Source organism: Panthera tigris, chromosome C2, assembly GCF_018350195.1.
Source record: "Panthera tigris isolate Pti1 chromosome C2, P.tigris_Pti1_mat1.1, whole genome shotgun sequence".
Classification (NCBI taxonomy): Eukaryota; Metazoa; Chordata; class Mammalia; order Carnivora; family Felidae; genus Panthera; species Panthera tigris.
The window spans coordinates 99633955-99646749 of record NC_056668.1 but is presented as its reverse complement, the minus strand read 5'-3'; the positions used below and the strand labels follow the sequence as shown (position 1 = coordinate 99646749).

General features: G+C 30.7%; 1 protein-coding gene across 1 annotated transcript in view; it reads right to left on the bottom strand.

Annotated features, from left to right (window-relative positions):
* SI (sucrase-isomaltase) overlaps positions 1-12795 on the bottom strand; it is a 98977-nt gene that overhangs the window by 30810 nt on the left and 55372 nt on the right. Inside the window, exons 28-34 of the mRNA XM_007086237.2 lie at positions 11322-11490; positions 9732-9828; positions 9498-9610; positions 9054-9179; positions 7405-7533; positions 6560-6670; positions 4579-4641 (exon numbers count right to left, since the gene is read on the bottom strand). Coding sequence (XP_007086299.2) covers positions 4579-4641; positions 6560-6670; positions 7405-7533; positions 9054-9179; positions 9498-9610; positions 9732-9828; positions 11322-11490 — 808 coding nt within the window. The remainder of the gene's footprint in view (positions 1-4578; positions 4642-6559; positions 6671-7404; positions 7534-9053; positions 9180-9497; positions 9611-9731; positions 9829-11321; positions 11491-12795) is intronic.

Below are 12795 nucleotides of genomic sequence, written 5' to 3'. Positions count from 1 at the left end.
AAGGCAACCTGATCCTAACTTTAATTACATTAACATATATTATTTCCCTCTACCACCCCAACAACAAAGAGTAAAAGTGAGAGAGAGAGATACATGGAGTGAGAAGGGAATAGCACTGGGGTCCTTATGAACTGTCAAAAAAAAAGTTCACAACATAGAAATATATTTTCAGTGCTTCTTACAGTTTTAGGAAATTTTTTTTTCCTTTGTGTCCTTAGAGCCCTATACTGCATATTTACTTTTTTGGAGCATGATAGGTAAGAAAAAGGCTTTTGTTTAGCCCGTTTATCTGATAAAATTTTGTTTACCCAGATTTCTGTCCTTCTAGGACCAGTAATATATAGTTCACTACCCCAACTGTTTGTCTTTCTCTCTCACATCTAATCGTTCCCACCTAACCAGAAAAGAGGTGATTTACTCCTTTCCCTACCAAGAACATTCCCTACTTGTCAGCCTCCCATATAAATTCCAAGGTCAAAGTCTGTGCTAGCTGAGGACTGACCTTCTTCAAGTAAACCAATTGCCTGAAAAACATGGCATCACCTGCATGCTTTCCTGCCACACTTTAATAGTATGTAGTAACTGCCAGGATAGTCTTCTCTATGCATAGGGCATGGGATGGCACTGTGCATAGAGAAAATGCAAAGGGTAGGAAATACAGGGATTTATAAAACACACATATATATCATAGATACTTTTAGGACTGAAGGGAAATTCATTATATCATTATGATAAATAATTACTTTTACTCATAAGGAAAGAAGGCTCAGTAGGTTTATAGTCAACAAATATTTTTTATGTTAGGTCCCTAGAGTATAATGAAAAATAAGTAAGAAATTAATGTCATGTTTTGTTTAAGATCTATTTTGCTCTTTCCGCAATTTATTCATTTTTCTGTTTCCTTTATTCTTTTAGGTGGCTGCTTTCATTCTTTTAATGCAAATCATTAATTACATCCAGAAATTTCATCGGTTATATGTGATCCAAGATTCTCTGTACTTTTTGTGTTAGATTATGCCAGTGATTATACATAAACCATTGTAAATTGAAGGGATTCCCACCCCCCAAATCTATATATAGAAGCCATGCCTTCCTATCCACTGTTGCTAAATTACCCAAGGTAATACCTGCAATTGAGACTCTGATTTTTTTCCTCAAGAATATTGTTTAGTAATTCTTTGGCTCAACTCTAGAAATAATCTGGTAAGTTTTAAAGTAAGAATCCTCCTCTAATTTTTCACACATGAACTTGTATGACTTAATGATTATAATTTAGCCTACCTAAAATATTGACTGCTCTTAGTGTCACTGATTTTTTCCTGTTGCCTTGATATGGTTTATTTCATTTATTTCTGCTCTAATTTTTTATTATTTCCTTTCTTCTGCTAGTTTTAGGCTTAATTTGTTCTCTTCATAGTTCCTGGAGGTATAAAGTTAGGTTATTTATTTGATATCCTTCTTTTATAATGTTGGTGTTTATCATTATAAACATCTCTCTTAGTACTATTTTTGCTGCATCCCATAAGTTTTAGTGTGTTGGATATTCATTTTTGTTTGTCTCAAAATATTTTCTAATTTCTCTTTTGATTTCTTCTTTGACCCACTCATTATTCAAAAGTGTGTTGTTCAATTTGCACACATTTGTGAATTTTCTAATTTTCCTTTTGATATTGATTTTAGTTTCATTTCATTGTGGCCAAAAATCAAACTTGTTATGATTTCAACAGTTTTAAATTTGTTAAGATTTGTTTTGCAATTTAACATGGGATATATCCTGGCCAACATTCTATGTGCTACTGGATAGAATGTTCTGCTACAGTTGGGTAGAAGGTTCCGTAAGTGTCTGTTAAGTCCATATGGTCTATATATAGTGTTGTTTAAGCTCACTGTTTCTTTGTTGATTTTCTGTCTGCTTGTTCTAGCCATTATTGAAGAAGTATTAAAGTCTCCTACTATTATTGTATTACTGTGTACTTTTCCTTCAGTTCTGTCAATGTTGGTTTACATAGTCATCTGCTCTGATGTTGGGTGCATATATATTTATAATTGTTTATCTTCTTGATGAATTGAATCTGTTATAACTAATACTGTCTTTTTGGTATCCCGTGACAGTTTTTGACTTAAAGTCTATTTTTTTCTGATATAAGTATAGCCACCCTTGCTCTCTTTTGGTTGCCATTTATATAGAGTATCTTTTTTCATATCCCTTCACTTTCAGCCTATGTGTGTCCTTAAATCTAAACTACGTTTCTTGTAGACAGCACATACAAAATTGACAAACTGTTACCTAGACTAAGAAAAAAAAAGAGAGAAAAGTCAAATAAGTAAAATCAGATATGGAAGATAAACATTATAACTGATACTATAGAAACACAGCAACAAACAGGATAACATAGAAAAAATTGGATAAATTCCTAGAATCCTACAACCTAGTAAAACTGAATCATGATGAAACAGAAATCTGAAAAGACCAATTACCTATAAGGAGATTGAATCAGTAGTAAAAAAAACCTCCTAAAAAAAGGAGTACAGGACCAAATGACTACACTAGAGAAGTGGACCAAACATTTAAGGAAGAATTAATGCCAATCCTTCCAAATTTATCCCCAAAAAACTGAAGTGGAGAGAATACTTCCAAATTCATTTTAAAAGGTCCACATAACCTCATAAAAAAGTCAAATATGCCACAATAAAAAGAAAAACTACACAATAATACCCCTCATGAATACAGATGCAAACATCCTTAATAAAATACTAGAGAACTATATGCAGCAGTATATTTTAAAAAGTGATACACCCTGAAAAAGTGGAATTTATCCCAGTTATGTAAGGATAGTTCAATATATGAAAATCAATTAATGTGGTATACCACATTAACACAAAGAGGATAAAAAAATCACATGAACAAACAATGCAGAAAAAGTTGGCAAAATTCAACACCCTTTCATGATAAAAACTCTAAAAAAACTAAGAATAGAAGAAAATATCTCAACATAATAAAGATCATATATTAAACATACCCAGCTAATATCATGCTCATTCAAAAAGACCTGAGTTTTTCACACAGGTGTGCGCACACACACACACACACAGTTAGAACTAATAAAGTTGCCAGATGTAAAATAAACATGGAAAAATCAGTTGCATTGTATACACTAACAATGAACTATCAGAAAAGATAATTGGGAAAATAATCCAATTTACAACAGCAATAAAACTAATAAAATACTTAGGAATAAAATTAACTAAGGAGGTGGAACACTTGTGCATTGAAAACTACAACACATTGGTGAAAGATATTGAAGAAGACACAAACAAACAGAAATAAATCCCATGTTCATGGATTGGAAGAATTAATATTGTGAAAATGTCTGTACTACCCAAAGCAATCTATAGATTCAATGCAATCTATATCAAAATACCAATGACATCTTCCATAGAAATAGAAAAAAAAATTCTACAATTCATTTGGAAATACAAATACCCTGAATAGCCAAAATAATCTTGATAAAGTAGAACAAAACTGGAGGCATCACATTTCCTGATTTCAAAATATACTCCAAACCCACAATAATTAAAATAGAATGATACCAGCACAATAGACACATGGGCTAATGGCACAGAATAGAGTATAGAAATCAATCCATACATATATAATAAACTGATCACTGACAAGAATGCCAAAAGTGTGAAGAAAGGACAGTCTCTTCAACAAATGGTGCTGGGAAAACTGGATATACACATACACAAAAGAATGAAATTGGACCCTTATCTTATAAAATCAGCACAAAATGGAGTAAAGACTTAAATGTAACACATGAAACTGAGAAACTTCTAGCAGAAAACAAAGGGAAAACGTTTCATGACATTGGCCATAGCAAAGATATTATGGATATGATGTCAAAAATACAGGCAACAAAAGCAAAAGTAAACACATGAATACATCAAACAAAAAAGTTTTTGCACAGCAAAGGAGCAACAAAGTTAAAAGGCAACGTTCAGAATGAGAGAAAATATTTAAATGCTATATATCAGATAAAGTGTGAATCTCCAAAGTATATAAGAAATCCTATGACTCAATAGGAAAAAAAAAAAGAAAAGAAAAAGGAAAAGAAAAAAAAGTAACCCAAGCAACTTCTTAAAAAATGGGCAAAGGCTTGAAAACACATTTCTCTAAAGAACACATGCAAATGGCCAACATGTAGATGGAAAGATGCTCAAATTCACTTATCCTCAAGGAAATGTAAAAGCTATAATGAGATATCACCTCACACCTGTTAGGATGGCTATTATTCAAAAAACAAAGACAACAAGTTTGGGAAAGGATATGGAGAAACTGGAATCCTTGCGCACTATTGGTAGGAATGCAAAGTGGTACAGGCACCAAGGAATACAGTATGGAGATTCCTCAAAAAATTAAAAATAGAACTACCATATGATTTAAATATGGTCTTGTATAGAGAATTTAAAAACAATCAATCTTCTTTTTTAAAGAAAATACTCAAATTGAATTATTGGTCAAATTGATCATTAAATCCAAGTGCTTTTACTTATGTACTCAACCATTGTAAAACTTACATTAACAGCTTCATCTTCAGTTAGATTTTCGTCTATTGTTACATTGGGCAAATCTGGCCAAACCTACAGAGAAGGAAGAAATGGGAAAATAGTTCAAAATAAATTCAGTATGGTATGACCATGCTGTAAATAAATTATAATAGAGTTCTGGAGGCATATTGTATACTCAAGTTCCCCAATTCAGTAATTCCTTTAATTGTTTTTTCAGTTTATGTTTTGGAGATGTATCATTTGCAAACTATTCCTAACTGCTATATTAATTTCCTCTTTAATATGGCAAATAGGAAAAAGAATACCAACCTTTGTAAAAGGTAGTGGTTTTAAAAACAATGCATATGAAACATCAAAAAAAAAACATTTAAAAAAGGGGGACACCTGGGTGGCTCAGCAGGTTCAGCATCCGACTTTGGCTCAGGTCAGGATCTCACAGTTCATGGGTTTGAATCCCACGTCAGAATCTGTGCTGACAGCTCAGAGCCTGGAGCCTGCTTCGGATTCTGTGTCTCCCCCTCACTCTTTGCCCCTCCCCCCTCACACTCTGTCTCCCTCACTCTCTCTCAAAAATAAACATTAAACATTTTTTTAAATAAAAACAATGCATATAACCAAAGGTTCTAGTCAAGAAATAATATAAAGGCACATACTAAATTATTTAATGTATATTAAAACTGTTTCTACAATTATTCCACTGTTACATATAAATATATTTTTATTTAAAAGGAATTGAAGAACTAATGGATAATGCCATGTTGAGGCAAGTATCTTCTTAGTTTTCACAGTTAGTACTATATCCTCGTCTCTCTCTCCCCTTCCAAACCCTTACCCCATCCCTGCTTCACCATCTACCAATGTCTTCCTCTACCCCAACCACAAACACACAAAACAGAGTCCAAATTTAATCATGCTGAAAGCTCTCTTTCTCTTTCAGAAAGTTTCATTTTAAAAAAATATAGATAATCCCCAAGGACTAATTACCTACAAGGGATTAGTTACTGATAGTGAGTAGTTCTTTTAAGGAATGGAACAGAAGATAGGAATCTGAGAAAATGTATAGGCATATAAACTGAGAAGAAGGTAGGAAGGAAAAAACCCTTTTCTATGGCTAATCTGCTATACTCGTATGTTTCTTAAAATGTTATGACTTCTCATTAAGTTTATCGTAGGATTTTTCTATTTTATCTCATTATTTTGAAATATTTTCAGACTTACAGAAAAGCTGCAAAAGTTATACCTAGAGTTTTTCTATATCCTTACTTTGTTTCTCCAAATGTTAACATATTTATAACCTCTGTACAATTATCAAAACCTAGAAATCTACAGGCCATGTTGGAATTTCAGCACTTCTTTCACTAATGCGATATTTTTGGTCCAAGAGAGAAAAGAATTCCATACTGCATTTCATTATGTCCCATATTATGGAATTTTGTTTGTATTTTTCTTTTTCATTTTAGTTATGATGAATGGATTTTTGTTTACTCTTTTATATATAAGTCAAATCAGGATTTTTCTATAATATATTAATATACCCAGGTCTGAATATTATTGCTTAAGTGAAATACAGTAAATTATATTCCTTAGTCAAGTCAGGAATATAAGTATAGCTTTTAAAAACATTGCCTCTTTTATTAATGAAAGAAGTACAAACATTTAAATGACTTGCAGTGTAGAATAATGAACAACCATCTTCTTAATAATTTTATAATAAAACACAAGACATTCTAAGAAATGCAATAAAAGACAATATAAAGAGGAAACAAATAGTATTTAGATATATGAGCAATATAAATTCTTTCTGTTTCTAATAATTTGGGTCGAACTTAGAGTACATATTACTTTAATTATTAGCTACTAAATCATTACATTTCTGTATTATATATCTCTCCTTCTGAATAAGTCTTTAACAGTTTTTTTCTACTCAATAGAAATTTTCAATGAAATAACAGTTTTATACTTATTTTATTTCAAGATATCAATTCCATACCTTTGCCCAACAAATATCATTGGTGTTAGGCCATTTGACAAAAACATCTTTCTCCTGTCCTCTGTCAAATGCAGGGTAAGGCTTTGTTTCATTTCCCGAAATGGCTGGATCCTAATATTAAAATGAAATACAAAACCAGGTAACTCTGGAATATAAGTACAGCCACTTGGGTCACTGTTATGAGACATAATTTTCCATGATTACGTTATCATTTACTGTGCTCTCACACAGACTGACAAACAGACTGACAGTATAAACTGCAGTGTTCCAGCTAGACTGTCCTCTAAATTCCTTAGAAGGAAACTTTAAGGACTTTTGAAAATGTATTGGCTATGATTTCAAGAAATATTACTAGCATTTTTTGTTTTGTTTTTATTCCTCCCAGTGGGTTTACTGGCTGCCTAGCTTGCTTCCTGTAAGATATTGATAAAATATTCTCCCCACTGAATCACTAACTTGAAGCCAAATTTTTAAACATGACAAGCATAAGAAGCAGTCCCAGAGAATGATTTTAGAATTGTATAGAAATAGAAAATCCATCATAACTTTGTGATAGCTTCTATAAATTGAGGCCAGTTTGTAGCTTCAATGATTATTAGAAGACAGCTTGCCTTTGACTTCCAGATTCAGTCTTAGATCTCTAAGGATATACCAAAATGTGAAGATAGCCTGGTAGCAGCCCATGTAAATAAAAGTGTTAAAGGAAGAAAATATTAGATGTGGGAGTAGAGTTTAAAGTAATTGTCTTTCTATTTTGAAACACCCCCCACAACATCATTCTAGAAGAAAAATCTTAATAATATCAAGATAATAAGACCCAGATAAAATATAAAATATAAACTAACCAGGATAATAATGTATCTCATTCCCTCCTGTCTTATTTTGTCAACAAACTCAGGAAGATCACGGAAGTTTTCATCAATTGTAAAGTCTAGTTGTCTTTCCATGTAATCAATGTCTGTGTATTGAACATCCTAAAACATATGAAGATAGTGGTAGTGAAGTAAGAATCACAGGAATCAATGCATCACTTTCTATCATAGTTATAAAACTAATACCAATATGAAAGTTTAAATGCCTTTTCATGTAATACTAAAGAGAATTAATCAAGTAACACAATGTTCAACAAATAAAACTACTGTATTAAAGGTGCAAAATATTCCATGAATAAGTTCATATAAATGTTCTGTTTTGTTAACAATTCATTTAACAACTTTGATTTCTAAAGAGTCTTTCAGGTCCATATCCTTAGTTATGTAATTTTCAAAGAAAATAGACACAAGAGTAAAAGATTTATGAGGCTATGAAATTATGTTAAGTGGCAATTTGGAATTTTGTGCATTATATACAGAAAAAAGCATTGTTCTCTTTCTGGAAGCATAAAGCAAATAGGGGATAATTTCAAATAATTTTAATATTGCCAAAGGAGAAGAAATAATTATTTATTAAATCCGTGAATTATAGGATTCTTTTATTACCTATCAAAATCATTTTTAGAATTATAGCCCAAGCATAAATAAACAAAACACTGCTTGCAAATACATATGTACAAACATGTTTAAACTAATAAATGCTTGGATTCTATCGTGATATCTTCACTTTAGACCTAAAATAACAAATTTGTCAATTATTTTCTGTTACTAGTCATTAATTCAATTTCTTCTTCTAGGTGTTATAAAAAGTATGGCTGATATAGTACACAAAATAATGGAAAAGCTCCCTTTTTATAAAAAAATTTCCATGTGCATATTTTTATATCATCTACCTATACATTAAATTTCCTCATAATAATGTATTCAGAAGCCATATACTTGATTCTACTGCATAATGTCTTATAATGAGACTTTTTTCATTTTTCTTAGATTAAGTTCTTATATACCAAGTATTCTAGATGTCACTGTTGAAGTGCTCCCAGAAGGACCCCCTAGGATTCCTTAATCTTGCTGAAAAATAAAATCACAGGGACTATTATTTCTAGATACTCAGTAATATTTAGTTTCCTGAATATTGAGGGAAGAGGATATTTTGCAAGTGTTCAAATTCTAAGTTCCAACATTACAACTATCACCTATTGCAGGGCAAAAATCACTCAGTTTTATCTCCACTTTCTTCTCTGTAATTTGTCACATCAGTTGATGAAGTAGGTTTCTGTGAACTCTTATTCTCATATAAAGAAAATATGGGGAATACACCTGATTAATTATGGCACCCAAAGTTTATTAGAGAAAACCAAGTGCACAGTAACTTGTTTAGTACAACTCACAATCATGGAACTAGAAAGAAGGGGGCGGGGAGGAATGTTATTATCCCTTTTCCTTCATCAATCTAATAAAAACATTGTATAAAAATCTCATGACCAATTCTTTAGGTACTATGAAAAACTAAGCATTTATTATTGCCAAATGCTTAAAATAATTTTAAAGTATACATATTTATTTCAGTTTGCTTTTATAGATGACACATTTAACATTATTGTAAAAACTGATATACATACATAAGGGATCTGAGCGGCCACCATATCGTTATATACTTGCTGAACCTCTGAAGTATTTCTGTACCCATAACGACATAATTGAAATCCCAAAGCCCAGTAAGGTGGCATGACTGGTCGGCCAATTACCTTTGGGGAAAAAAAACAACAACGTTATTTGTGAACTAAGAGAGTTACAATATATTACAGAGAAAACTTTGTGGTTTTTACAAAATGTACAATCTTACTGGGGCGCCTGGGTGGCTCAGTTGGTTAAGTGTCCAACTTCCGCTCAGGTCATGATCTGACAGTTTGTGGGTTCAAGCCCTGCACAGAGCTCTGTTCTGACAGCTCAGAGCCTGGAGCTTGCTTCAGATTTGGTGTCTCCCTCTCTCTCTGCCTCTCCCCACTCACAATCTGTCTCTCTCTCAAAAATAAATAAACATTAAAAAAAATGTACAATCATACTTCATGGTATTGCTTTGTTGCAACTTCCGGAGTTGGACCCAAAAACATATAGAAATCCAAGATTCCTCCAATTATGCGGTAAGTTAGAGCAGGAGTTGGCTGAAAAGTAACATCTGAAAATCAAAAAATATAATTACATATATATATATATATATAAGTGTGGATATATATATGTTAATTAGATTATTAGAGAATCACATAAAATGTAAGAAATTCAACAAATGATTGTTTTACCCATTCCATTGCTGTTAAGTAAGAGAACTCCATGAGCATAGCCTTCATCTTCCAGAGCCATGTAATATGGATGAAATCCATAGGAATTAAGTTTATACTAAAATAAGAAAAATAAACATAATATATAGTGCTTAAATAGCAATAGCATATGAATTTTGTCAAGGTAATATTTAAATTCATTATAAGATTGAGCTTATAAGAATTTAAAGGTTCCTTTTTGTACACAAAACTATACGTACTAAAATAAATATATCTCCTTTAGAAAAATAATTGCTTTACTATTCAAACCTGTACTGCTTCAGAGCATGCAAATGAATATATAAATTTGTAACATGCACAAATACATTAATTGATATAAAAAATTGGTATTGGTGTAGTTGGGTTTCTTTCCACAGGTCATATGTCTTAATTTATTTATAAATTGGCACTTCTTTCTCAAAAATAAAATTTCTAAGAAATGATTACAAGATATCTAAGTTTATATAATATTATATGATAGTATTTTAAATGATAATATCTTGTTTATGTAATAGTGTATACAACATTTACTTTAATTTTTACCTAGGTCTTTCCTGAATAAAAAATCTATACTCAGGGTTATAAAATGACTTATCAAAACTCACAAAACTTTTAAGTTGATGATCCCTATTCAAGCTGACATCTTTGACCCATATGTATTCCACTAATTAATTAGCATGTGAAAGTAAATTCATATATTGAGAATCAAGATTATATTAACTTATTAATGTCAATACTAATGTTGAATAGTTTTTAAAGAAATATATTTTGTAAAACATATTCTTTCAAATCAATATAAATTAAAAACAGCCTTCATAACTTAAGCTTGAACTATTATGATACAAATAAAAATTGTTTGAGCACCTAACAATAAAAAGTAGTTGCAATAGTATACACATTTATAATCTCCTATTGAATACATGCTTTAGATTCACATCATACGTGAAAAATAGAAATGAGCTAGTATTTTTATTAAAATTGTTTTTTATGATATGCTTAGAATAATTATAGTTAATATTAATTGTGCAATGTATAAAATATTCATGAAATGTATTCCATTAATAAGACAAAACATAGCAAAAAGTGACATGAGCATATAAAAGCATTTTCTAAAGATGTAACTAGTAGTATGGCCCCCTAACATACACAACTATAACTGGGTATCATTAAGGAAAAAGTTACCATTAAATCAATATCAAAGCAGTAAAAAAAAAATAAATAAATAAATTCTAGGAGAACCCTAGTCAGTTATTTCTAAAAGCTAGAGTAAAAGTAGACCTGGCAGGGGATTCTGAGTTTGAATATTCTTTCTATGCAATTAAGAAGGTAAAGAATGGGGTCACAATCTCCCTTTTCACTGTAATCAGTGATGGTATCTATCCAATCCTGTGCTTTCACCTGTACTTGATAGTGGCTTGTTTGTTTGTCTGTTTATTTTAAATCTCTATAGCAGGTCTAGAGATCTCCAGCCCCCTTGTTATAATTTTAATGCTGAGTCTAGGCCTACAGAGAAGTGGCTGTCCTAACCATGGTCTTAGTTGCTTCATGGAGTAGTCAAATACTGGTACCTACACCAGGGGGTTGGTCTCTTGTGAACATTCCCCAAGTATGCCAGTTCAGGTCTCTCTTAAATGCTCTGTGTTCCACTTCCCCAAAACCATATATATATTCTGATGACAGGCGAGTAGATATTTGAATAAACTGGTTATTAAAAGCAAATCCAGGCAGGTGAGAATCCCAACTGAAAAGAAAACAATTCAAATCCAATAAATATATCGAAAATAGTATCAAAAATAATAATGGTAACTCTTATGTGATATGAAAACAAATAATATTTTTCTCTATATACCTTATTGTACTCAAATATGAAAATAATTATCGCAATACATTTTTCTTTTGACTAGGTTAAAAAATATCTAACATAGGTTTCATTTTTTCAGCATTATTAATAAAATAAACTATATGAAAAATATGATTATACATTTATCTTTAGATATAAATTCTTTTTAAAATAAAATTAATATAAAGTTATAAATAATATATGACCCAGAAGTAATATATGTCCTAGAAACTGAAAGTCCTCTGTAAATTTTTGCTACATATAGAATAAAATGAAATCAAAATCAAAATAAACTATAAGGCATGATGGGTATTTTAATTCCAAGCTCTCCGTAATTTCTCCAAAATACAAATACAAAATACAAATACGATGAAAAATTTCATTTTGTATTTATAAAAATTATTGTTTAAAAAGAAATGTATCAAAGAGAATGTATCATCTTTCTAGTCATTTGTAAAAGCATAAAGGTGGAAGAAAAGAGATAAAAGTTGGCAGGAAAAACAAACATAAGAATTATAAAGAATTTGAGACATATTTAAATTTCTATATAATGATTTTGGAAAAGTATTAACTAAAAATAATGTTTCCTAAATAAAAATAAATAATGCCATTGTACCAGAAATTTTTTACAAAATGACTTCACTTATCCTTTGAAACAAAAATATTATCATACCAACAGAATTTTTAAAACAGTACAGACATACTTTTCTTCATTATCTGTATCCATCCTGACAATTTCTGACAACATCTTCTAAAAAATGACAGGCAGGCTAAAATTACATAAACTGTCTTTTAGTATACTATGGTTTGTCTACAAACCTCTTATTTTTACTAAAGTAAAATGTTTTTTACATAAACTTGTTAATTCATATAATTACTCATTCATAAATAATTTATTCATAAATATAGAGAGATGTATGTATCATAATTTCTTTTCATCAATACCTGGCAGAGATAGTATTAACTCTATCAGATTCCAGAACTAATAAACTTCAATTTCAATTAATTTCTAATTAAATATTTACATAACACATTTCCACCTAACTTATTTTACAACATTCATACTTTCCAAGAGGAGCCTTGGTTTTGGTTTCCAACCTGATTAGTTGAATGACTGTGATAATAATTAAATCAATCATATGCAAAATGTAGATGAAATTTTCCAAATCTTAATGACAGTCCCACGAGTGTGATAATTATTTAGTT